Source organism: Pecten maximus, chromosome 14, assembly GCF_902652985.1.
Source record: "Pecten maximus chromosome 14, xPecMax1.1, whole genome shotgun sequence".
In the NCBI taxonomy this organism is placed as follows: Eukaryota; Metazoa; Mollusca; class Bivalvia; order Pectinida; family Pectinidae; genus Pecten; species Pecten maximus.
The window spans coordinates 4,038,013-4,066,012 of NC_047028.1; the positions used below are offsets into that span (position 1 = coordinate 4,038,013).

General features: G+C 35.5%; 1 protein-coding gene across 2 annotated transcripts; it reads right to left on the minus strand.

Moving 5' to 3' along the window:
* LOC117342055 (protein ECT2-like) lies at window positions 1-28,000 on the minus strand. 2 transcript variants are annotated; one of them, XM_033904029.1, is made up of 23 exons: window positions 27,939-27,976; window positions 25,987-26,091; window positions 22,089-22,162; window positions 19,881-20,060; window positions 19,077-19,166; window positions 17,413-17,520; window positions 16,312-16,413; window positions 14,969-15,068; window positions 14,462-14,577; window positions 14,007-14,069; window positions 13,362-13,587; window positions 12,863-12,981; window positions 12,187-12,375; window positions 11,776-11,886; window positions 10,383-10,479; window positions 9,950-10,031; window positions 8,913-8,991; window positions 7,823-7,942; window positions 6,715-6,853; window positions 6,278-6,429; window positions 4,177-4,262; window positions 1,557-1,734; window positions 1-952 (listed from the first exon to the last, which is right to left on the minus strand). In XM_033904029.1, the coding sequence occupies exons 1-23, from the start codon at window positions 27,958-27,960 to the stop codon at window positions 848-850; spliced, it is 2,643 nt and encodes an 880-aa protein (XP_033759920.1). In that variant the 5' UTR covers window positions 27,961-27,976; the 3' UTR covers window positions 1-847. The 2 variants fall into 2 exon arrangements, with proteins under 2 accessions (XP_033759920.1, XP_033759921.1); XM_033904030.1 differs by lacking the exon at window positions 25,987-26,091 and having other exon boundaries at window positions 27,939-28,000.

Here is a 28,000-nt window from a genome sequence, read left to right on the forward strand (position 1 = left end):
TGTGTTAAAAGTACGAGTGTGTCACATGAGGCCATCAGAAGAAAACAGCTATCATGGGGGACATGTTTATGTTTTGTTTCTCATGTCACTTTTCTTGGTTTATTTCCATCGGCTTGTTATTCTGTAATATGAGCTTTATGCATGTAGAAATGTGGAATATTGAAAAAGTTAGAGTATTGTTTGGATTGAATTGCTATGTCACATTGGTTTTATTGATATATTAGGATACAATATCCAGCCCTAACTACCATTAGTGTGGAGTGTGTAGTCAACATTTGTCCTCACTTTATACACATTCGGTCCTTTACACAGACCAATATAAGATGTATAGAGGTATATCGACTACCACATAACACTGAACTAACTGTACATGTTGACTAAAGTAGATATTAAGTAAAAAGCCAGTCGAAATTGTGACAAACAAGTTGAGGTCACATCTATGAATGGACTTTCATATTCTCAACATGAACCAGGTTCCAAGCTGATGAACATGAACCACTACTTTCCATCTCTGATACTGCAGCCTATTATAATCGATGTTTCATGATCCTGTGGTCAGGTTTACTCCCGATCAAATCTGAATGGTTTTGAACTGCAGCAGAATGGCTGGGCTCATCATGATCCGTGGACTATCATCTCTGAATCACTTTGTATTGTAGCATAAGAGTCCTACTTCATTGTGATTTGTGGCTTATCAATTCTGAATCGCTTTGTACTGCGGCCGAAATGTTCTAGTTCATTTGATCGTTGCTTGATCAAAAAAGGTTCAGAAACTGGTCCACTGACTGTGCTGGACCTAATGGCAGTCATTAGTTGGAGTATACTCAACATAAGTCTGCAGTTGTCTTCAGGGCAGCTCTTTAAGTGAGTACGCTCCTAAACTGATAGTGTCACTCTCATCGTACAAAGTAGTAGAGCTGGCAAAGCTACTCAGTGTTGGCGAGATTGAATCCTGCAACAGAAAATATCACAAGATAACAGAATTTCAACATACTACATATATGTAGAATTGTTATAGGGTTACAAGATAACAGAATTTCAACATACTATACATATGTAGAATTGTTATAGGGTTACAAGATAACAGAATTTCAACATACAACACATATGTAGAATAGTTATGGGGTTACAAGATAACAGAATTTCAACATACTATACATATGTAGAATTGTTATGGGGTTACAAGATAACAGAATTTCAACATACAACACATATGTAGAATAGTTATGGGGTTACAAGATAACAGAATTTCAATATACAACACATATGTAGAATAGTTATGGGGTTACAAGATAACAGAATTTCAACATACAACACATATGTAGAATAGTTATGGGGTTACAAGATAACAGAATTTCAACATACTATACATATGTAGAATTGTTATGGGGTTACAAGATAACAGAATTTCAACATACTATACATATGTAGAATTGTTATAGGGTTACAAGATAACAGAATTTCAACATACTACATTTATGTAGAATTGTAATAAGGTTACAAGTTATCTGTCTGGATACCACCAGCGTCATTGCTATATTTACTAGATGACTTACTGTGAGGTCCATACAGCTAGCTAGGCGCTTGCCCTGGAGATTCCCACGAGGTGTTCCAAGGTACCTCTCTCGTGAGTCAGCAAAAGGACTGAAGGCATGTGATACGCTGGAAACAGCTCTCTTTAGCCGACCTGGCGTCTTGTTGAAGGAAAATGCTCGACTGACACGCTTACCAAGCCTATAAAAATATTTAAGCACAAATTATGAAATTCTCTTCAAGTTCTTCGGTATATGATATGTTGAAAGATTTATATATAATACAACTAGCCAGAAATTTACAAACAAAACTGACCTTTGTGGGTTCATTTTGTAATGTACTGACTTATGTGAATAGATTTTTGTAGTATACATCACAACCAGTTCCGCCTGTTATGGTTAAAATCTAGTCACATCCATAATTACCAATCTCCAAAGAAAAAAATCAAAACTTCCCAATACAAAAGTATAGCTGAGTCCACCTGTTTTTCCATATTGAATTAAAGCAGCATACCTGGGTAATTTAATTGTTGTTATTTTTTGTCCTTGATTTAGGAATTATCAAAAAAATGATCTGCAGCTTTACGGAAGAATAATGTCTTTTTTAAAGGAGTGGGTCGTGACCCTGATGTGAAGGTCAAGCTACCACTATTGAATGTTTACCTCATAATTGAACCTTTATTTTGACACACAGGACTTGGCAAAAATTCCCAGACCAGGGTCCCATATTTCATAACAGTAGATCTATATTAATCTTGTCAAATCCACAGGGGAAATCAAACATGTAATGTTTTGTAGTTTCATTGAGTCAAACTAACATACAGTGTACAGTGTATATATAAAATTAACGTGAGAGTGCAGAAACTGAAACATTACACATACATTTTTAACTGGTTGTTCAATATGAAATGCAATTCATATGTACCACACGAATGTCATGATTTTTTACATAAAAGTCAACATTTCAGGTTTTTAAATGGGGCAACACTGTCATTGTATTAAATATATTAAAAAAAAAAAAAAGAAAGAAAAAAAAAAAAAAAAAATGAAACTGATGTTCAAGTTCTACAAAATCTGGGACAAACAAAAGCTGATGAATCTAAAGCTTAATTTAGATGTAAGGATAAATTAAATATGTGTAATATTGTATACATGCATAGGTAATAATATTCCAAGCATTTAATATCAGGATATTAGATAAATGCACAATTTTGGATATAACATACATTCCATACAAAATGCACTAAACTTGTATTCTTTGTTGTTAATTGATATACAATCAGCATATACTCTGCTACTGTGAAGATGCTATATCTAATTCAATTTCTCAAAATCTGGGGGTTTTAACCTCAAATACAAACACACACAAAATAAGATTAACAAAATCTATAAAGTAAGTGGAGATGTCCAAACTACAAAAACAGAATTTTTATGTAAAAGTTGGACTACAAAAAATGGTATTAACATTTAGAGCAGTGCCTCTAAACCTGAAACTTCTGGAAAATATTCTCTAAATGAAGGAAGTGTTGAGATATCCACTATGCATGTCATCTAACTATTTACAAAGTTTGGTAAAAGTTCGAATTGAACTTTTTGAGTTGTGAATCTAAACTTATAACTTCAGAGAAATGTTGATGATGCAACTGTTAAAACTGGAAAGTTACACCAAAACCTCACTTTCCCCAACTGTTTGTCGCAGTTGAGACAAAAATGATTCAATAACTCCCAAAAGTTGATCTGATACCAAATAAAGCTCAATGATACCCAAGTTTAGGGTAAGTCACATATTACCAGTCTCTACTGTTTAACTGATAAAGTATGAGTGTCATTCTTTGCTGCTTTTGATCATTGATTAAATATCAAACTCAGTTTCTTAGTTTTAAAATATTGGATAAAATGTTAGACTCTATATATATTGGACTAGATGTTATATTCTGATGCTGAGTTGATAAATATTGGCTTAATTGTTTCTACTCGGTGCAGCTTAGCTGATAAATATTGGCCTAATTTTTCTACTCAGTGCAGCTTAGCTGATTTGCTTTTGACTAGCACCATACCTTGCTGCTTTACTGAAAAAAAGAGTGGGTGACAAACTGTGACCATCCGCTAAAACAAGGTGTCAGAAGACAACAAAGCTCACAGAGTAGGTTGTAATTCGGAATTAGATTTTTAAAACCAGGTCAAAGGTTACGGTCAAAATCAGCAGGTCTGCCAATGTAGCACAAATGGAAAGATTTTATTACAAGAAATACACGTCAAATGTGAATGCCCTATCTCAATAGGTTAATACTGTCGCCAAGACTTTTTAAAAAAGTAGGTCAAAGGTTACGGTCAAGGTCAGCAGGTCCGAAAATATAGTACCATTGGAAAGGTCTTACCACAAGAAACAGATATGTCAAATACCTAAGTATTGACATAATACTGTTTTATAAAAACTTTAAGCTAACTTCTACTGACTATGCTGACGTCGGGGTAGAGCAATAGCTCCGCTGGACTTCGGCAAGCTAAAACTCACTATATAGAAAACTGATGGATATAGATAAATAACATTACTAAATTAGTTGATAAGTAAACTATTCGGCTAAAAGATGGATTAAATGGTCTTATCTTACTTATCAATAGATGACAGATGACAAGGTCTTACCTGGCTGCTTTGCTGATGCTATGCTTTCCCAGTTCACTTGTGTTGATATGGAGATCCCGGCCAACGACAGTCACCATCAAGGATTCCTACAGGAGTCATTACATAATATAGAAAAGTTGTATCATATACAGACAAAATGTTCAGAACATAACAGGCATTCAATATACAGATCAGATAATTGTGTGCTTTGCACAACCTTGCTATCCTACATATCTAAATCGATAATTTAAAAAAACAAGAGATCCCAGAGGGATCTTGGCGCCCACCATTGAATGATCTTTATAGGTTCCATGTCAGATTGATCTTTTCTCTACTTTTCCCTTCCTCTTACTAATCTGTGTAAATTCAGAAACAGCCCTCTAGTACTTTTCAAACAAGGGGAACCTATATATAAAATTTAAGATTTAGCGATAATGGCTGTCTGTCGGTCATGTTGTTTTCAGATTGGTCCCAAAATGCAACACCAGGGACCAAGGAGAACCTACATATGAAATTTGAGAAAGATCCCTTCAGTACCTTCTGTAAAATAGCGATAACAAACTTCAATTGTCAAAATACAAGATGGCTGCCTGTCGGCCAGGTTGTTTTCTGATTGGTCTCAAAATCCAATATGCATAACTAGGCACAGAGGGCAACCTACATATGAAATTTGAGAAAGATCCCTTCTGTACTTTCTGAGAAATACCGATAACAAACTTCAATTGTCAAAATCCAAGATGGCTGCCTGTCGGCCATGTTGTTTTTCGATAGGTCTCAAAATGCTTTATGCATAACTAAGAACCAAGAGGAACCTACATATGAAATTTAAGAAAGATCCCTTCAGTACATTCTGAGAAATAGCGATAACAAGCTTCAATTGTCAAAATCCAAGATGGCTGCCTGTCGGCCATGTTGTTTTGCGATTGGTCTCAAAATGCAATATGCATATCTAGGCACCAAGGGGAACCTAAATATGAAGTTGGAGAAAGATCCCTTCAGCACTTTCTCAGAAATAGCGATAACAAACATCAATTGTCAAAATCCAAGATGGCTGCCTGTCGGCCATGTTGTTTTCCGATTAGTCTCAAAATGCAATATGCATAACTAGGCACCAAGGGGAACCTACATATGAAATTTGAGAAAGATCCCTTCAGTACTTTCCGAGAAATAGCGATAACAAACTTCAATTGTCAAAATCCAAGATGGCTGCCTGTCGGCCATGTTGTTTTCCGATAGGTCTCAAAATGCGATATGCATAACTAGGCACCAAGGGGAACCTACATATGAAATTTGAGAAAGATCCCTTCAGTACTTTCTGAGAAATAGCGATAACAAGAATTGTTTACGGACGGACGGCAGAGGGACGAAGGAACGGACCACGGACCACGGACGCAGGGCGATTTGAATAGCCCACCATCTGATGATGGTGGGCTAAAAAACAAAACAAAACATTCAGGCAGTCATAAGTTTTATATGTCCAAAACCAGCATCTCTGAAGGGTAAATAACCTCTGACTATAATGTGACCATATCCTTAGGCACACAGATACTTAAATTGCATGTGACACACCACCTCTAACTTCCCCTTGGCACTGTTGCTGGCTCACAAATTTTCAAACATTCAACATTTTTGTTATGGTAATTCCCCCTTTTCACAGCAATTCATGTCAATGGCATAAAATAGTATACACCTCAAGGCATTAATCTTATAAAACTTCTTAATAAAAACATGATCAAAAGTAAAAATACCATGTGACAGTCCAAAAGTGGAATACAACAATAAATAGTATGCTATTTTCTTTCTACCATATATCAATTCTGTAAACATTCCTCATTTGTACCAGTCGAGACTGCCATATTTGAAATTATATACCAGGTAAATTAGCTATTTCAATAGGATTTTTACAATATCTATCCAGTTAATTATTGAATCTTTCCCTCCCCAGAAACGAGCATCAGAAATAGTGTACACAATGACATCAGATAATAAATCAGCCGACCAGTAGCTGCTTATATTACACGAGTACCTATCATAATCTGTATAACTATGAAATTTCACAGGCATCCTTACTGTGAGGCAGAATGGACATCAACAAGTTCCCCCATACAATTAAGCCACTTACATGGTCAGCCATACACACTATGTGGGAGATACTTTTGGTGAGCTGGGTCATGAATTCTTTCTTGCTTTCCTCTCCATCCACCATAAAACTAAATAGTTTTTCTGTCATTTCTGAATTACTTTTAACTATTACACCAAAGGAGTTACGACAATCTGCAATATAAACAGAACAAGGTAAATCACGCTTGATTAATGTATACACACTAAACATGCCATTCAAGATGACACATAGAAAGTACCTTTTACAAACTTCATGCTAGTGGTGTTACAAAATGGGGTATTGTCTAATTTTAAAGCAGGCATTACATATTGATATTGAGTGTTTTAATCATAGAACACCAAACTTTATATCTGATGTAAATGTTAATGCTTCTGTTTTAAAGATGGTAGGTATCACTCATTGTTTTCTAGATACTGTACAGCGTGACAAATTCTCACCGTCATTCTCTACACAGTCGATCACACGTTTGATTGCCGCCAATGGTATCAGTGTCAGATGTTTCAATGCCTTCTGTGGGGTTTTCAGAAGTGCGGGAGACTTGCTGCTGTTTAGGTATCGTGACCGTCGTTTACATAGCTGTATAAACAATGGAATGTTACAGTATAATACATATGAAATAGATAAAAGATGGATTATAACTTTTTTTCAAAGTCAGGAAATATTAAAATAATTACTCTTAATTAACATAGCAGATGACATTTGTTGAGACAATGGTTTTCACCAATACAGACAATTCTACCAGGAAGATAAAGTTTTGAAGACATTCAAGTATAATAAGAGAACTACAAGCCTTAAGTAGAAATAACAAGGAGGAGTGAGGAAGACTGAGGTATCTTAACATTGTTATACTGATAGTTTATCATCTCAATTCTTACCTCCTTCGATACAGAACAAGTGCAATCAATGATTGCGAAAGTTCACCAGCGGCAGCAATCACACTATGCATTCATTCTTTATGTATGTATAAACATGTCATTTTGAAATTGTACGTCACATAATATCGCTCCTAAACCTCTAATGGATGTATAAACCAAATAAGAAGGGTGTGGACTTACAAGCTTTACAAAACTTATCCCCAAAATCTTTAAAGAGGGTTTTTGTGCCAAACAAATTAAGTCCATTAAATGGTAAAATGCGAAAAAATCACAAAATTTTTCTGCATGATTTTGCCATAACATCACTCCTAGACCTCTAATGAATGTATAAACCAAATTAGAAGGGTGTGAGGTGTATACTTTTGGACTTAGAAGCTTTCCAAAAACTGATCCCAAAAACTTTAAAGTAGGGGTGGGATGCCGACGCGGACGCCGGGGTGACAGCATTAGCTCTCGGTTACTCGTAACCGGTGAGCTAAAAACTTATTTATCACTACAATTCTTATCTCCTTGGATACAGAAAAACTTAGTTATCACTACAATTCTTATCGCCTTGGATACAGAAAAACTTATCACTACAATTCTTACCTCCTTGGATACAGAAAAACTTAGTTATCACTAAAATTCTTATCGCCTTGGATACAGAAAAACTTATCACTACAATTCTTACCTCCACACTATCTGTAAACAGGAACAGAGAGAGGGGCATACCCCGGCCACAGAGCTCATCAGACAGCTCTATAACATCAATCCGTGTAACAAAGCGTCGATGTGAGGATAGTAGTGTAGGCTGTTGGTAAGTATAAAAAAACATAATCTTTAGTGTTAGGGCAATTAGACTACTAAAGTTCTGATAAATGTACAGGAAACCTTAAGGGCCATATAGTTGATCAAGCACTGAAGATCTTATCATATTTTGCATTTCCGAGCTATTCAGTAATTTATGTTAATATTTTACATTAGCAATGCTTCTGTAGTGTGTCAACATTTTTGACATGAACATTTTCAAAAGCTTAATTTTTCAGTACCTTAAAGAAAATTGTCTATGTCATTCATAACACAGTGAGAGGCCGAATAAAGTGTGAGCGAGGGGTACATACAGGACAATTGTCTGTCATTCATTACACAGTGAGAGGCCAAACAGTGTGAGTGAGGGGTACTTACAGGACAATTGTCTGTGTCATTCATTACACAGTGAGAGGCCAAACAGTGTGAGTGAGGGGTACTTACAGGACAATTGTCTATGTCATTCATTACACAGTGAGAGGCCAAACAGTGTGAGTGAGGGGTACTTACAGGACAATTGTCTATGTCATTCATTACACAGTGAGAGGCCAAACAGTGTGAGTGAGGGGTACATACAGGACAATTGTCTATGTCATTCATTACACAGTGAGAGGCCAAACAGTGTGAATGAGGGGTACTTACAGGACAATTGTCTGTGTCATTCATTACACAGTGAGAGGCCAAACAGTGTGAGTGAGGGGTACATACAGGACAATTGTCTGTGTCATTCATTACACAGTGAGAGGCCAAACAGTGTGAGTGAGGGGTACTTACAGGACAATTGTCTGTCATTCATTACACAGTGAGAGGCCAAACAGTGTGAGTGAGGGGTACTTACAGGACAATTGTCTATGTCATTCATTACACAGTGAGAGGCCACACCAAGTGTGAGTGAGGGGTACTTACAGGACAATTGTCTACGTCATTCATTACACAGTGAGAAGTCACACCAAGTGTGAGTGAGGGGTACTTACAGGACAATTGTCGATGTCATTCATTATCTCGAACATGACCACTTGGTTCTCCGTCTTCCTCTTGTCCTCATTAATATGCCTGTAAACACCAACACATGCTGTCATCAATATAGAAACTTAGGTCTGGTTTCTATACACGATCCATCACATAAAATATCATCTCGGGATAATCACAGATGCTCTCCAAATACAATCACCAAAGTTAAAACAGTAATGTGTTCATGGTAACTTCCATACAAAGCTGTACTCTTGCATGCTTAGAGTAATGTTTTTAAAAGCCCACTGAGTCTTGTATTTCACATAAACTGGTATATTGTCCAAAACTATTTAAGCATTGATGTCAATTATTTTTAAAAAATGTTGTTAGCAAACTATATGAAGTTTGCAAACAAAATTTTCTCTCTCCTCATATCCCTATGAAACTAAAACAATAATTGACAACAATGCTTATAATTAATTTTCGAAATTGATTTTCAAAATTAAAGTATGTTTTATGTAAAGTTTAAATGATCTTATATAAAGGGATCCTTTTTACAAATCAATACGCAACATCAATGGCCATACTGTGATGTGCCATTTTATGATTTTTTCTCATAGAGGTATGAAAAGAAAATTTCAACCGATCAGAAAGCTGCATTCTGCGTACAAACAATGAAACATTAATTATTCAGTCTTATGCTAAAGGAGAGTAACACCGTAACAATATATATACATTTAAATCTTTTTCCTATCACCTACTTCAGATAAAACCTTGCATTTTGTGAGGTACAGACATTACTGTTTATGAGGATTTCAACTAGGGGCTATCTCAGTAAAATAGGTATTCAACAGGAGGACTCCACATTTACCAAACAGGTACCACCAACAAAAGTGATCTAGATGAAACAGTACTATAATTATGACAGGCCTCGTGAATATAGAATTTCTCCATTTCTGGATTTCTCTCGTAGGATACATATCTTACTGGAATAACCTTAAGATATTAATCGCGTATGTTTTTATAACCAGAATGATTCAGTGACACATCTATCACTCACGTCATCACTTCCTTGAGGATGTTGGTGGCCTTCTCGAGTTTATTGTTGTCAATGTTGTCTTTAGGGGTGTGCTTCATAATATCTGTAACCAGAATCAAACAATCATCAAACCAGCCCCGTTCATCAGGACTTTATGATGGTATCAAATTAATAATATCTTTATCAATTTTCACTTTTCTTCTTGAACCTATCTTTCATGTACCTATATTAATTGCAAACCAAGTACAATGTATATTGATTCAGTTTGCTAGAGCTCCATTTTATTAGCTTGATGCTCTGGGAAAGTCATTTGCTAGAACAATGATATGAATTTGAAACATAAAAGTTGATAGTTAGCATGTACTTTTGGTAATGATGAGCTATGGTACAGGACATTCATTTTATAGATATCACGCCTTTTCAGCAGGTAATGGTCCTAAATCTATACACCAACCATTAAGTAACAGAGAAATACTGGGAAGGCGCTGGACAGGTCGGATTAACAACTCGGTCAACGTCTGACGTCCACACTCCGGCTTAGATTGACACACCTGTAAAATGGACACAATGACAATAGGACTTTATACTTATTACAGACACATGATAACAATGCCTTTTTTTTTTTATATATTACAGACACATAATGACAATGATATATTTTATAATATAGACACATGATAACAATGCCTTTTTTTTTATATATTACAGACACATAATGACGATGATATATTTTATAATATAGACACATGATAACAATGCCTTTTTTTTATATATTACAGACACATAATGACGATGATATATTTTATAATATAGACACATGATAACAATGCCTTTTTTTTTATATATTACAGACACATAATGACGATGATATATTTTATAATATAGACACATGATAACAATGCCTTTTTTTTTAAATATTACAGATACATAATGACAATGATATACTTATTACAGATACATAATGACAATGATATACTTATTACAGATACATAATGACAATGATATACTTATTACAGACACATAATGACAATGCCTTTTAATCACACTCATCTGTATATAACACACAGCATGACGTGACGACTATCGACAGACACCTGTTCTTAATCATTTTGAATTGTTTGATATTTTATTTTTCTGACACCTGGGATTATATTTGAGCTGCTCTCTTCCATCAACATGTCAAAAACTTTCCTTATCAAAATACGGCTAAAGTATTTCGGAACACATAAACAGTTCAACTTCAGTGTAGCACACTTGTTTGTCATTGGCTGAATGTTACTGTCTAATGAATTCAAAATACAATTTATGGAAGTCTAAATATCAAGAGTTTGTTATGTTAGAAACTAATCAGTAGTTAACTTAAAATAACACCAGTTAGTTCTAATTATATCATAGTGAAAACAAACACCATGGGGCATCAGATTTTCTAACCTAAAAATATCACAACATAAAATTAAACCATCAGCATGTTACAGTAACAGCTAGTGGAAAATATCTACAAATATTATAAACCATTTAGTAGAATATTGCTGACAGAGAAAATGTTTTGGTATAATTTCAGATCCAAAATAGTGGTATCCATCATGAGTTAGTTGATGAAGATTGTTCTATCCTTGATAGCTTACCTTCAGGATGGAGTAAAATCTAGGGTTACTGTTCTATCCTTTAGATAGCTTACCTTCAGGATGGAGTAAAATCTAGGGTTACTGTTCTATCCTTGATAGCTTACCTTCAGGAAGGCGTGGAATCTTGGGGTTAGTTTTATCGGACTGTTCTATCCTTTAGATAGCTTACCTTCAGGAAGGCGTGGAATCTGGGGTTACTGTTCTATCATTGAGATAGCTTACCTTCAGGAAGGCGTGGAATCTTGGGTTAGTTTTATCACATTTAGCTATGGTTTCTTTGGTCTGTTCAAAATAGTTGACAAAGGGTGGGTATGCTTTCAGCAAAGCATCAGCCTGAAAAACATGGACACAACAATATTACAGAGGTTTAGATGAAGTACATGGAATGCTGAAGAAAACTGCAAATGTAGAACTAGATAACTTTCCTGAAACACATATGAACCACACCCACTTTAATAGAACAGATATGAACACAAGTAAAGCATTTCAATGTACAGACACATTAAAGGACAAAAGAAAAAAACCAAAAAGCAAAGAATTTCCTGTTTTCCAACTGGCAAGAAAAAGATCTAATGCTACAGACAATATTATAAATATCTTGTAAATCGATGATATAAGTAACGTCAAACATACATGTTTTAGTATAACGTCGCCAATTCCCTTGTCTTCGCTCCAGTTCTCTACAATACTCTGTAGCTCCTCTGAGATTTGGCAGTGGACATCATAAATCGGTGGAATATTGCCAAAAATAACCTTGACATGCTGTGGGGCTAGCAGAGCTCCACTATACTGGTTTGTCTTCTCCACTTCAGCTTTAAAAACCTGGTCAAATAATAAAACCACCTCTATAGAGAATAACAGCTATCAATTCATCTTGCATTGCAGACAAAATAGATAAAAAAAATCTGCAGTAAGTCCACCTTTTGAAGCAAAATTTACATTACATATTTTATAAACTAATCCTCTTTGTTCTGATTTGAATAATTCTAAATGTAATGGGTTTGACAGGTATAAGAGAATGCTTCATCAAATAGCAAAATGACAAATATACAATTAAAACAGTCCCAATTACATTATCATTATGACAGAACATTGATGCAATATCACCATTCGATTACAGATTTAATACCTAAACTGTATAGCACATTAAAGTATTGTTTGCTTGGTGTGCAAAGTCCCATTTAAAAGGCAACAGTTATCTGACACTGTAGTCCGACATCCCCAACAGTAAATACCATTCTGTGAAACAGAAGGACATCTGATATTCCAATCAAAAGACAATGAGATGAGAAAACCAGTAATTATTTACAGTTAGAATAGTGCTCAGGATCCCAACATAGTTCTTTTCTGTCTGTAAAAACTCCATCACAACCTGGTGTCGGGGCGTCGTCTTCATTGATATATTGGAGACTTTCTCTTTTTGATCTTCTGGAAAACAAAACCCATATCATTGTTGTTGGACATCTTTGATATAAAAACAACATCAACTTCAAATATTTCATTCTTTCAAAAAATTCTGATGAAGCTAGAATTTCACATGTAGCTCCTTGATAACATTAAAATCTGACCATTTTTGCTCAGCTATCAATACATGTGTCCTTCGGTATAAAACGTTCACAAGGTATAGAAGTAACATATCTGACCAAAACAAACATTGCCATCAAATACATACCCTATTAATGTTTACGTAATTCATTTTCTGTATGAGAAAGATCTTCATTTCAAGACAAACAGCATAGTAATTTTTTTACTTTAGTGTTGCTGCTAATTCATTAATAACACACTTTTGATGAATGTTTTGAATTTACCTATAGCATAGTCAGACTTATCAGGGGTATTGGAGGCATCTAAGAAGGAACTAGGGCTCATGGAGGTACGCCCCATCTCACTAGAACGCCGTTTATAGAGTGGAGAGTCAAAGTCTCCCTCGCCAGCCAGCTGTGCGATGTTTTCTTTTAACCGTTTCCTCTTCCGTGACTTTGACCCCGACATGCATCTCCCAGGTGTAAATATTGAGCTGGCAGAAGAAGATACCTGTATACAAAAAATTAAATGCATCTCAAATCTGACATTAGAGGTTTTAGTGAAATTTCAAGTTAAACAATTTGCCAGTTAATCAGGGATTGGGAATGCCAAGTCTAGGTATGGGCCATTTACCACAATTTTGTAAAGTCTTATGGGCCATTTTCTTTGTCATGTAATACTTTCATATTTCTATGAGCATTTAAGATTTCTTGTGTACATAGAGGTCCATGTCCTTCCTACCTCCTGATTGATTTCAGTGAATTTAGTGAAAATCAATTGAAAATCTTACAAATACAATAATTCATGAGAGTACCCTAGAAAAAGTACATTGCAATGCTGGATTTAGAAGCAACATACAATCTTGATCAACATTTGGTGTTTCAACCATTTTTGCATGATGCTATTTCGAGTTTTATTGTAGTACTTACCTTCTGATATTCCAGCAGGTTTTCATCAGCACATGCCTCCATCTGTATGCTCCCCCAGAACCACTGAAACCATCATTATCAATGTCAGATTAACTGCTCATGACACTTTTACTCACAATATACTGACCTGCAGTTTGATGCTGCTGTGGTGAGGTCACTGGGTTAACATACTTTACAGTGTAAATGTTTTTTATTATTTCAAATTAGAGTACAGTCAAAGAGATTTGAAAAATGATAGTGAAGAAATGAAACCATTGATCTGTATATTATTATATTCTATTGAGATGTACAGTATGATTTCATCCCAAATTCAATGAAGACTGCAGAAATTTCAGTTGACTATGTTCAGTATATTTCCTATTAATATGAAGATTTTCTACCAATTTCTACACATCAGGAGTTCAGCAAGGCCGATGGCCACAACTCCTTGTGAGTTTTAATTGACGGCCACTGACCTCTGCCTTGACAACATAGTGTGGCAGCATGGTGCTGTGTGGCAGCTCCTTGGTGCTCTGATCATCCACCACCAGATGGGTAGACTCATCATCTCCTACCGTCCCACATGTCCCCCCTGTTAAATACAACATTGATTTTCTCAGTCTTTACAGGACAAATAAGTAACAGTATCATCTTCCTTTTCAAGCTTCTTTCAATTGTAGATTGTATCACATTATGTTCATTTTTTTCTTCTCATTTTTCTTTTATAAATGATGAATTTGTTGGAAATTTTATGAAAGTATACAATGCAATGACCCATCTATTCAGTAATAATATCCTATTGGTACAAGACATTGTATGGCATACATGGATTTCAATAAGACACTACACCACAATAAAAGATATTTTGATTGCTTTTCATAAATGCCAGGTATTTGAAGAATATAGTGGACTTTTCATCTAAATTCATAGTCTCCCATTTGTTACATTAATCGTTAAATCATTCAGCAATTTCAAAATCTTACCATTTTCTATGGTCAATTCTTCCATGTGTTTTTGTTCTTCTTTGGAAAATCCTAGAAAACTAAGGCAGCACTTGTAGAATGGGGGTACCCTGTGTACCATCTGAAGGAAGAAACCAGTGTTTCTGTGGCATTTACATTATCATGTATGTTAAGTTCTAGTACATGTTAAATTCCACAAGTGAATGGTATGCTGTACTTTGATTTTATATAATAGCATAAATGTAAAATTACAGTACTCCACACTCACATACCTAATTTTTCAAACTTTAGGGGGTTCATATTACTGTATTTAACCTTATAAGCACACCCCCATCTTTGTCAGGAAAGAGGATGGTTGTGCTAATTTGAATACAAAAAGTTCCGGACATCTCACTCATTCGTTAATGCAATCTTGTTTTAACCAAAGACTGAATTGTTTGAAATCATAGTGTGCTAATTAGGCTAAATATGGCATCCAGAATAGAATAATAGAAGTACAGTGAATTTTCAGAAATAATTGTCAGAATTTCGACAATAAAAGAATAGAAAAAATTATGAAGTATCCATATTAAATACAAAGAAGTGAAAAGGAGTTTGCTGCTATGCAATTTTCATGGCCTACTGCCTTATGTTTTACAGAATATTTTACAGGACCTGTTCCAGTAAAAGGAGAAATCTAGTCTCATTATAGGAAACTTACATTCTCTCCTCAGTTCAAATAGACAGAAAGTGTAATCATTTAACAGGAACTTACCAGTTTGGTGTCTGTGCCCTTTACCCTGGGGAAAGTGTAATCTATTTAACAGGAACTTACCAGTTTGGTGTCTGTGCCCTTTACCCCGGGGAAAGTGTAATCTGTTTAACAGAAACTTACCAGTTTGGTGTCTGTGCCCTTTACCCCGGGGAAAAAGTTCGATTTAATCTGTTTAACAGGAACTACCAGTTTGGTGTCTGTGCCCTTTACCCGGGGAAAGTGTAATCTGTTTAACAGAAATTACCAGTTTGGTGTCTGTGCCCTTTACTCCCGGGGAAAGTGTAATCTGTTTAACAGGAACTTACCAGTTTGGTGTCTGTAGCCTTTACCCCGGGGGAAAGTGTAATCTGTTTAACAGGAACTTACCAGTTTGGGTGTCTGTGCCCTTTTACCCCTGGGGAAAGTGTAATCTGTTTAACAGGAAACTTACCAGTTTGGTGTCTGTGCCCTTTACCCCGGGGAAAGTGTAATCTGTTTAACAGGAACTTACCAGTTTGGTGTCTGTGCCCTTTACCCCGGGGAAAGTGTAATCTGTTTAACAGGAACTTACCAGTTTGGTGTCTGTGCCCTTTACCCCGGGGAAAGTGTAATCTGTTTAACAGGAACTTACCAGTTTGGTGTCTGTGCCCTTTACCCCCAGATTGTTACGCTCCTCCCATACACGGTACAGCCAGTCAGAACTCATGATTGGGGTTCCAAAACTGACAGCAAACTGAAACCAATGTAATCACTATTAAGGACATCTATGGATGTGTGCATCGTCTTTCTATTATCACAAATTGTAAAAACTTCTGAAACTCAAAAAATCATTTGTTTAATACGATTTTACAAAATGAAATAAACGAGAACTAGCTGCAAGGATTTTGCCAAGAATTTTTGGAATAGGACTTTAATTTTGAAAATGTGTTAATTTCATTTGTTTTTTTCCCCCTGAAAATTGGAAAAATAGCTTTTTATTTCGATGTTTTTCATTTATTTCCCCTGTTTTAAATGTCATCATCATCATCATCAGAATCTTTATTTTTCCAGTGTGAGGTAACATCTATTTACTATAAATACTGGACCCCATCGACACCTGACAAAATCCCTGAACCAGAATTGGGGTTTAATTTTACAACGCCATCCACATAAAGTTGGATTTTATATTTTACTTTAAATCATGGTTTCTTAATATGTTTCTCTTTATCCTTAAATTTGTGCTACTTATGAAGGAAACAACAGTCAGAATTATCGAGTCAATTCTAAGCAGTTCTTCGAAGAAATTCAGCAATGTACATGTGTAAATTATAATATAGGATATGACACTTTAGCAGGTGTTTATTAGTTATGGTTTAAATTTTGAATAAATCATTTTTTTTTTGAAGCTCATAAAACGTTTGCAGTAAGGACATGTATGGCTATCTACAATGTGTGTAGTGTCTTTTTCCACACTGATTACAAGTCTATAGTAAGAGTTTAATCCCAAACACAGCATTATACATGATATTTTTCACCATTGATTACAAGTCTATATTAAAGAAGAGTTTTCTTCAATACACAATATTTTTCACCATTGATTACAAGTCTAAAGGAAGAGATTTCTACCATACACAGCATTATACACAATATTTTTCATCACTGATTACAAGTCTGTAGGAAGAGTTTAATTCCATACACAATATTTTTCATCACTGATCACAAGTCTATAGGATGAGTTTAATTCCATACATACCCTGTATTTCTCGCCCTCTGTACTGTTGGCCACAAGGTGTGTGACTTTGGTGGTGATCTCTTTGCGTACACTGCCTCCCATGTGGTGGAGGAGGTCTGCTAAGGGAGCCTGGAGAGCATAAGAGGAGACAATCAAGAACACACAGGAACTTGGAGGAATGTGTTTTGCTATACCCTCCTTTATATGTTTGTATATAGAAAGTGTGTACACAATTAGAAGTAAATCTGAAAATTACAAAAGGTCAAAGTTTCTAATCAAAACATTCATGGATTTAGTATTTAATCAAAACATTCATGGATTTAGTATTTAATCATAAATATTTTTGTACACCATGGTATGAAATATTGACTATGATCTAACTATACAACAATTTTGTTGCACTTCTACTTTCTGAGAAGCTCAGCTATGATGTGGATGGGAAAATTTCAATTACTTCATCAAGAAGAGAACTAAAAGGCAGTAATGCTGACGTTAAAAGTGTATTGTCAGAAATAAAACAAGTAAAATTCTATCAATTTATGAAAGAAAAATATGTACATTTACTATATGCAGATATGAATAAGGAGACCAGGCCAGGGTCATAAAAAATTAATTTACAAACAGATTTAAGGAGAAGCATTTTTCTGAATAAACTGGAATTAAAATGGGCACTAAGATATGAAATAACCAATTAAAAAACTTTTTTTTTTAATTTAAAAACAAGAATTCCATGGAAGTAGATGTGTCACCTGCACAGCAAGTTGGGTGATAACGAAGAAATAGATATATTTTTCACTTCAAGAAATAATGTTAAAAGTCAGCAAGACCAGCATCACTCAAGTATGCTCGAAATTCAGCAATACAGAGCAGGAACGTTTGGCAAACGAGCACCTCCAGAAGTTTGAGATTGATCAACACAAGAGAACTGAAGTTATCGCATGGAAACAGATTTTCTACTTATAAGTGACCTTGGCCTTTGGTCTGGTAAAAAAAATCTTTCCAATGCAAGCACATGTCGTAAGGGAAAATGCATGAAAATTAAGTTTGATGGGCCCAAAGGAACTTGGTTATCACAAGGAAACAAATTTTCTATGTTTAGCAAGTGACATTGACCTTAGCTTTGGACCTGAAAAGCAATCCCGGGCAGCACTTTTGGTAAGGAAGATCTGCATGAAGTTTGAGTTTTATCGCCCCAAGGGAACCTGAATTATAACATGGACATTTTTTTCTCTCTATTTTTATAAGTGACCTTGACCTTCAGACCTGAACAGCAATCCCAAGCGAGCACTTTTGATAAGGAAAACCTGCATGAAGTTTGGGGTTGGTTGGTCTGGTGGAACTTGAGTTATTGCACGGAAACCTCGGTGAGGAACCTGCTGTCACCATATATAGTGATAACTACGGTATACGTCGCATGCTTTTTGCAGACAACACTGAAACATCACACCCAACTTGGCAATTTTCTAATTCAATGGTAAAAACTCAACAGTTTCTCCGATATTAAGTCTCCCACGTCAACCTTATATTAACCTCTCCCAGTATCAGAGTCTCTCTGACCTACCTACCATTACTGACAAAACACCAGTCTCCCAGTATCAGAGTCTCTCTGACCTACCTACCGTTACTGACAATACACTAGTTTCTCCAAATGGTAGATAATCTACCTACTATCTGTAACAACTTACCAATTCCTCTCTTCTGTTGAACCCTGTGAAGCATGTGATGACGCCCTGCATGGCTGTACAGTAGAGAGGGCGACTGTGAAATGGGATGGGCTGTAACAGTAAATAGTGTTTCAAACAAGCTAGTTAAATACCTGCAACACGCCAAGCAATCTGTGAAGAAACGATTAATAAGAATAATAGTTAATTATATAATAGTAAAGATGAATATCTATCTCATTTAGATGTCCGCAGACATGAAAACCAAAGACTGCAAGCAGATGCATGATCCGTCTATCCAACTAATAACACTGGTCGCAACGGCTCTTTTGGGACTTTCTACTTCTTACATTATAGCTTGTACTCTTGTCAGTATTAAGCAATATATATAATAGTCATACACATTGAAATAGCTGCAGCATTAAAAGAAGTCTTTAAATTTCAAACAATACCAGTAGATTCTTATTAAATCACAGTTAGACCAAAACAATCATTCACACGAAGAAAGACAATGAACAGTGAACTAACTTCCTCAAAAAACTTTGAACCAACAGTTGACGCATAGATTGAAGTACAAACATAATTTGTAGACAATAACAGTCGGCTGTAATAAGGTAGATACAAAGGAATAACAACATTCATATGTTAATTGTGACCATTCAGAACTATTGACAGTACATGTACTTGATGCGGTTCTCACTGCCAAGTAAGACGAATGTAAAATATACATGAAAATAATGAGATTCTTGGATTAGAATAAATTTTAAATAATTTTCCAAAATTCTTTCAGATATTAATCTGATCCTTAGGAATGGAGAATTCACTCACACATTTGTTTTTGGCACATTGAAATACAATTGGAGGCCCAATGATCCTGGCTTCAGCTTTGAGGAGCTTGTGATATACCTCCCCTTCAAACACATTAAGGATGAACACACTCTCTATTTCCGATGCTCTGCGTATCAAATCCAGTCCAGTATCTGACTCTTCCTGATCGAGTTCCAACACCTGAATAACATAATAAAGAAGAGAAATTGAAGGCAGAGATTTAAGTTGTGCAGAATTTGAGGTAGAGAGGTGGAAATATTTATAAGAATACTGTGTGCTATAATGCTTCTTTTCTCATGTGTCAGCAAAATCGACCTACACATAACCCTATTCCAAATAGTCTGGTGTTATATTTTCTCTTCCGGTGTGTTTAATCAAAGTTTCTTGGTATAAAATCAACAGATCTGTTTTTGTTGTGAATCTTTATACATCTAGAAGGACCTGAACTTTTGGCATGAAACATACAGTCAGGGTGTTCCAGATCTCACCCAGATGACAGAATGAGCAATTCACAGGGGGATAAAGGAGGGTCCAGGGTAATGCTGCTGCTGGGTTTTAAAGATCTTTTAATTGCCTTATAAAGATCCATCATTAAATAGTTATTGAGAAATGCCAGAAAGAAATGTACACAACACAAACAGTTCAAATTTTACATGCTGCAAGGTCACAGAAAAAACAATTACATATTATCTTTGGTTAACAAGTGCTGACAGGGCTGTCACTAATGGACCTATAGCTACCGGTATTACAATTTACTTTTGGTTAACTGTTGTGGTTAACTAAGACATCAGGGTTCTCCATCAATACACAGCAGATTCCTTAACATGTATAACATATTGATCTGCTGACAACTTTCCAATAGCTGAGTATAGTTCTTTCCCTATTTCTTTAATGCTTGTGGAAGATTATTGATATACTCCTTAATCAGTAAAGCTGCTTGTAAACTTTGAAAAAAATCAACTTAACGGCGACAAATTGGTCTAATTAACAGAACATGTCGTACAACCAAAGATAAAATCCAAGATGTACACTGCCTAAGTTTTATTATTTTATTTATACTATAAGATGTTAATTAGGCCTAGCAAACATCTATTTTATGACCCCTAATACCATATTTAACTCCGATAGAAAATTGTGGTCGCGTTGCCGACGAGACATATCTAGTTTTGACAAGACGCCAGTACATCAGTCACGGATCATAATCGTCAGATTCTTTTCAAATAAACAAATAATAACCTTATTTATTAAAATCCTCATGAAAAACGGCAATACAGTTTGTTACAACTTTCCTTCAATTCTGGTCGTATTTCTTGCGTATTCTAGCGACATACAAATGAATATGAAACTGCGAACGGTCGTTGGTTTAGTTACATTAGACATAACCGCAATTTTGGCTGATTAGTGATGAGTCACGTGACAGTTGAAGTTATCTCGTGGAATGTTTGGCTGCATTTGACTACGTAAAATAGGGTTGGTTTTGGGCTTATATGAAATGTTCCTGCATATGAACTCAGAATGAACATATGAGTCTAAGACATGTGGATAGTTTTCTCTGTGAATGCATGTAAATTTCCACGACGATCACACTGATTTTTTTACTTTCGTTTTCAAGGCAGGATTGAGACAGAACTACGCAATCCTACGCCGACAAAATTGCATATACTGACGAGGAAAATGTTTATATTTATACTCTAAAACAGTATAGAACACCAAACGCATTTTAAATAATTGCAGTAAACACGGGAACCATCAGTTAAATCGTGTCAATAATTGCTGTCAAAATAGGAACTATATATTAGGCTGCGGATGTATATCATTTGTATGACAGAAAAGAGGAATTGTTAGACGGAAACAAAAGTGTCACTAACAACATTTACCCACCACGACTATAACAGCAGGTGCCAAAGGCATCCTGACATTAAAAATGACCCCCCCCCCCCCCTCCCCCCCCACACACACAAAACAATATTGTCTTGCTAGCTATACATATATAGATTTGTGTTGATCTCAGATAGATAGATGTACAGAATTCCACATTTCCAAAGAAGACTCACATTCCTGATAATAGTGATATAATATATAGACGGAAAACCACTAAAAAACTACTTGACTTGTTTGAGTCACATGACAAAAACATTCTTGTGGGTTTCTGACAATGCTGATATATACATAAAACAGTGTTCATGTGGTTACAGTTTTGCCCCATACCTTAACGGCAGCCTTGAGCTCCTCATTTTCTCTGCAGTCTTTTCCAACCAAAATTACAAGCGGTTCCTTCACATCTGAAATATAGCCCACAAATTTAAATGAATACAAGAATACAGTAGTTTTTGAAAAGCAAGTGTTGACAGAAATTTTTATTGTGCACTGGTTATGATCATGTAGAATTTTCAAAGCTGACATATTATTTTATCCTAACAGAACATACATAAATTACGGTAATACCACAGGGATAATTACTTTTAATGAAAAGGGAAAAAATAGGTTTATTAATATGACTATTTTTAGATATTAATTTAAGATATTTGAAACTATCAGTTTAGCAATAAAGATATTACACTTGCAAGCATTTTATCAGATTGATGATCTCACTTTCTGTGTCCACAAATTAAAATTAAACAGAGCTAGCTAGCGGGACTGATGAAAACAGCAGCTGTACCTTGTCAGTGCTCCAGGCATTTTTTTTTTGATGGGCAGGTATATATTTGTACTCGCACTTTTGAAATATGAGGCTAGGGGTGACATTCCATTTTGTCTGCACTAGTATAGTTGTACACTCATATCATTGTTGCATAATTCAAATATTGTATGGGGTTATTACTAATAAGTACAGGTTCTCACCAATTTCGAGGAGTAATACTAATTAACAAATTTCAATGGGTATTTCACATGTGTATATGGCTAATAACATAACTGGAGCACTGCCTTGTTTCAGCAATTATAAATAAGCTGCTTCTTATCTATAATCTAGACAAATTTGTATTCAAGCAAAGAATGGCAGTGGTATGAATTAAAATGTTATAAATTATGTACAATGATTATACTTTATTAGAAAATTAAACCAACCCAGTCATAATTTGGAATATATATATACTACTGCATGCATAAATATTACTAGAATTTCATATATATGCTGTATGACATGAAATACTAGTTGTACATAAATATTCATGGCTTTTACATATATATATATATATATATAGTTATTAATTAAGATAATATATTTCTTTTTTACACAAGATACTTTGTATGTACCCATACAACTCAGGGGAAATAAATCAAAGGGTCATGATCAGTGTACATATAGATTTGATCTGTTGGCAAGTATATATTGGTGACTTGCCTGATTGGCAAATACAAAATTTCTTGTAATTTTAATTTTCAATTCAAATTTGCCCGTACCATGGCCAGTGATGCTGAAATTTGTTTCCTGCCCTGTACAAATGTATACCACCAAGTGACCCAAGAGCATGTCAAACTGCTAAGATATTGATAAGCAATTTTATGTTACAAGCAAGGGCTTCTAGTAGCCTGGGTAGGCCTTTAAGGCTATATGTTTTTGACTAAAAATCTTATATGAGATTTGACACTTGGGTAATATCAAATGTTTTGACCCTTCAGGTTGCTAATTAGTGGGTTTTTTTTTACTTCTGAAATAGCTAAAGTAAATGATCCACTGGAAGCCCTGCTAGCTAGCAGACACAAGCTAGCTTTGAGGAATGAGAAGCTTATATCAGACATGTTTTCCACAAACACACATAGCTTGTACATATACCCTTCAACTCATATATCCTGAACTCTGATTTAAAGCTTTTAATATATCTATATGACCTTAAATGTAATTCTATTTAGATTATCTCTCTATAGATATTCCTAATTCATAAATATTTAATGAGACTCACAGCTGTTGTGAATCCTAAAAACAAAAATGCTTTTAATTTGCAATATAAGTATTTCCTAATAGTTTTGCAGAGCACCAATGCAAACTAAATTGCATTTCAAGGACTTTGATATGGGGGGCTGGGGGTGGGGCTAGGGTATAATTAGTAAGTAAAATCAGCATGCAAAGTTGAGTTTTTTCTGTGATGTTTGTACATATTTTGATTGAGATTTATGTAAAAATTAATAGAATTTTATGAAAAAAACATAATTCAAATCTAAGGTATATACAGCTCTAAACTATGTTTTGTTGGAAATAATTTACCTGTCACAGGTATGTGTAGCAGATCCAGCACTAAAAATACCTTTTATTTTCTTTTTTCAAATATGTTTTAAAACAGTAAACACACAAAAATGTACATCCAAGATGACAGAAAAAGGTGATTTTGTCTTTTACTTTCAATGTAAAAAAAGTAGAGAGATGGAGAAAATATTCCAACTAGGTTTAGAAGTTAAATATGTAAATAAACAATTTTTGTGACTGTGGAAAATCATAGGTATTTATATTGCAGTGCTTTTCCTGACTTAAGGTATACATATACATGTATATACAGTGCACTCTGTCTAAACCGGACACCTTTTTTGGGACCACAAAATAAAGCCGGTTTGTAGAGAGTTCCGGATTGTAGAGATTCTACTTGATATCGTCGTTGAATACAAAAAAAATATCATAATAATTAAAGATATATTACTAAGAAGATCTCATTGTGCATTATTTATGCATATACAAACTTTGGATTGAATAACATAATTTAATTCAACAATGGCAATATGACACTACAGTATGTGAAAGTTACATCGGTTGAAAACAATCACTGATTGTTGTTTGTTCAACTGATCTGACACTTTCAACAAGTGCAGATTCACAAATCTGAGGAATAAGCCTCAATTTCTAATTGTTCCTTAATGTTGGTGGCTGTCGTGAGATCCATGTTTGCTGATGATAGAAATGGAGTATTAAATACAAAAGGTATGTCGTCATCATCTCCGACTTCCTCATCCGGATACGTTCGTGTAGTAAGGTCCGCGAAGGGGAAGCCAGCCAGCATGAAACATCTCAATTACGATACATTTACAGACACGCAACATTACGGGTATAAATTGACAAAAATGCATTCTTTATTGTACCTAACAACTGTTTAGGTGTTTATCCAGCCGTAGCCACCTGTGGACAATGACATTTAATGGTCAATTATTAATATACCTGTGCGGCAATTACAACTGTATAAACACTCGTCGGGAACCCCTGAAGCTACCAGGGAAACATCAATGGGACCGACGCCGGTTTATACAGAGTAGATTTACTAGTATACAGAAGGAATGGGACCAGAATATATGGCCGGATTACAGAATAGACAGAGTCCAGATTATGCAGAGTTTATTTACTATAAATAAAGAAGGGAATTTTCGGGACCAAATTATTTGGCCGGTTTTGGCAAATATCCGGATTGGACAGAGTGCACTGTATATATGTATATATTTGGGTCCACTACTTTTCGCAATGATAAACCAGGTCTATGGCCCAGAATAAGTAGATTTGGTCTAGATCTGCCGGTAAATATTGGTAACTACATGCCCTATTGGCAGGTGCAAAAGTTCTTATTTAAGATAAGTACTAACTCACGATCAGTTTTGATTGGAGCAAGTGCTTTATTTCACCATTTGGAAAGTAAGTCTGATCCTGAAGGACCAGTGATTTAATTTTTTTCCTACCCTGCTTAAGAGTTTAGGAATATTTATGATATCTAAATAATATCATCATAATCATAAATTCCCAAACCTGTTAAATCTGTGTTTTATCTAACGCCATGAATCCAGCAATTTATAAGCCCCATTAATATATTTTCCTCTTCAATTTTACACTTAATACTGCTGCACATAAAATTGCCAGTTTCTGCCTGTGCCACTGACAATTTCCAAAAAGGACAAGGAAAAGCACTGTTTTTATTGGTTCGATTCCTAACTCTCAAAATGATGACAAAATCCAAAATATGTTTTATATATATATATCATGTCATGTTAGATAAAAGGTAGGTACATTCACCAATACCCACTGCCTTGGTTACATCTGATTAAGATATATAAATGATTATACAAGATCACCATTGCCCTTATATAGTCAAAGCACATTATAAAGAATACACAAATTAAAGTATATTAGACATACCACTTCCCCAGTTACAATAAATACTAGATTTGGAGGAAGACCTGACAAGGGTACATGTAGATCTCTGTATAATCTTGGATCTTGATGCCCGGACATCACGGCTGACTGTATGGTACAAAAAACATAACAAATTCCATGCAATTAATAGAAAAACTTAAAGCACTGATTACATTAGAGATGGAGACTGTTTAGTGTAAAATTGAAAAAAAAAAATCAGTCCTTCAGATCCCCTGCCAAAGGGGCCAAGGTCAGACATATTTAATAGGATTTTTAGAGGAAATAGTCAAAATAAAGGATGGGGCATGCCATGATGGTAACCAAAGAAATACTAAAATTGAAAACTCCCCTACAGCAGAAAGCACAACTAGACCATGTACGAGAATTTGAATATTCTCAAAGATCAAATGCAAGACTGCTTTTTAAGGTGAAAACTGTCAGGTTTACATTTTGCTTTGTTAAAAACTAACATTTTGAACATTAGTTTTTAACTAGAAAATCCAGTAACTTTGTAACCTTTGTTACCAATCAGTAACCAATGATGGTTGCATGCATATATGCCACACTGGAAATACCCTTCCATTGACAAGTAAGCATGCATGGCTTAATGTAAAAACACTAATTTAGTCCTACTGTACCATTAAGTAAAGCGAGGGTAACAGTTATAAACGGACGGAATAAAACACCTAGGTGGGACTAAATGGGTGTTCTGGGATAAATAAATATTTTATTTATCCATATATGTAAGGTAGGCGTTAAATGTCACTCCCGATTTTATTGTATTTTCACCAGATTCTTAGCGACACCAAATGGTGTCGGATAATTCCATGTTTTCATATAGTAGTGCGCTCTGGCCCTACACACCTGGTGTCAGGGCCAAAGGAAACTCGGGGCTAACATACAGTCATCTTCGCTAGCCAAGGCTTCTGATTACGTTACACTCCACGAACCCTTGGCAGATATAGGCGTCAGTTCTGGCCCTCTAGCGGTGATTCGAAATTACCACCCTTCACGCATGAAATTTTCGACCAATCAAAACAAGCGTTACCGATTTACTTCATCGGTGATGTTTACAAACACACATCGAGGTTTGTTGTCATTTCGATGAGATATGTGATCAATGACTTATATGAATTGATCAAACACTGCGAATGTTCCCCAAAGATTGTGATTTTTGTATTTAGGTAAAATGCCATGACATAGTCGGCAATGTAGCTCTGTACTGAGTGCCGCATTTTTTGTTTACTGCGAAACCAAGCCAGAATGTAAAACGCGATTTGATTGGGTGCCCTGGGATTCCAGGGCGCGACGGTTTGAACACGACTATATCCGCCAAGGGTTCGTGGAGTGTAACGTAATCAGAAGCCTTGGCTAGCGAAGATGACATACAGTATGCCTAGCTACTTGCTGCTGGCTATCTCCCCCCCCCCCCCCCCCCCCCAGTCCTACATGTACAACACAGCTGGACCCTAATTAGGGACTTCCTGCCGGCTCAGCTCAGCCCAGCCATTATTAGCTTTGCATTATTTATTCTGATTTCCTGATACAAGCCAGGTATGCAACACATTTTACACAAATACAGTATCCTTCACTACACTAAAATTTCCCGAATAGCCCGAATGAACAATGTATCACTTCTAGTTCTTACGATATATTTCTGTAAGTTTTCAGTGTGATTAATAAATAAGCAAACAAAAGTTCAGACTCCGTTTCCCAGTGAGTATCATATGCTCAGAATGTTAACCCTCAGAATCAGAATGCACCGAGATTGATGTCTCAGGCCAGTGTCAGATTACGATGCCTTGAATCAGCATGGGGTCTGCACGACTGTTTGAAAAGAACACTAAACTTCACAACTTTGAAATAACGACTTTGAGATGTTGTTATTCACAGACACTGGAGAGATATCCACTTTGAATAACATCGCATCTTGTACAGAACAGCATAATATTTACCTTCCGCCATGCTTGTCGGCATATCTTTCTTTGAAAATGGCGCTGTTTGAATCAAGGGAGGC

Excerpts from the sequence above, each read along its gene's own strand:
- LOC117342055 (XM_033904029.1), bottom strand. The coding sequence starts at position 27,960 with ATGCCGACAAGCATGGCGGAAG. Across the intron at positions 14,578-14,968 it reads AGAATTGACCATAGAAAATG|GGGGGACATGTGGGACGGTA; the intron begins GTAAGATTTTGA and ends TGTATTTAACAG. Across the intron at positions 8,992-9,949 it reads ATCCTCAAGGAAGTGATGAC|GCATATTAATGAGGACAAGA; the intron begins GTGAGTGATAGA and ends TGGTGTTTACAG.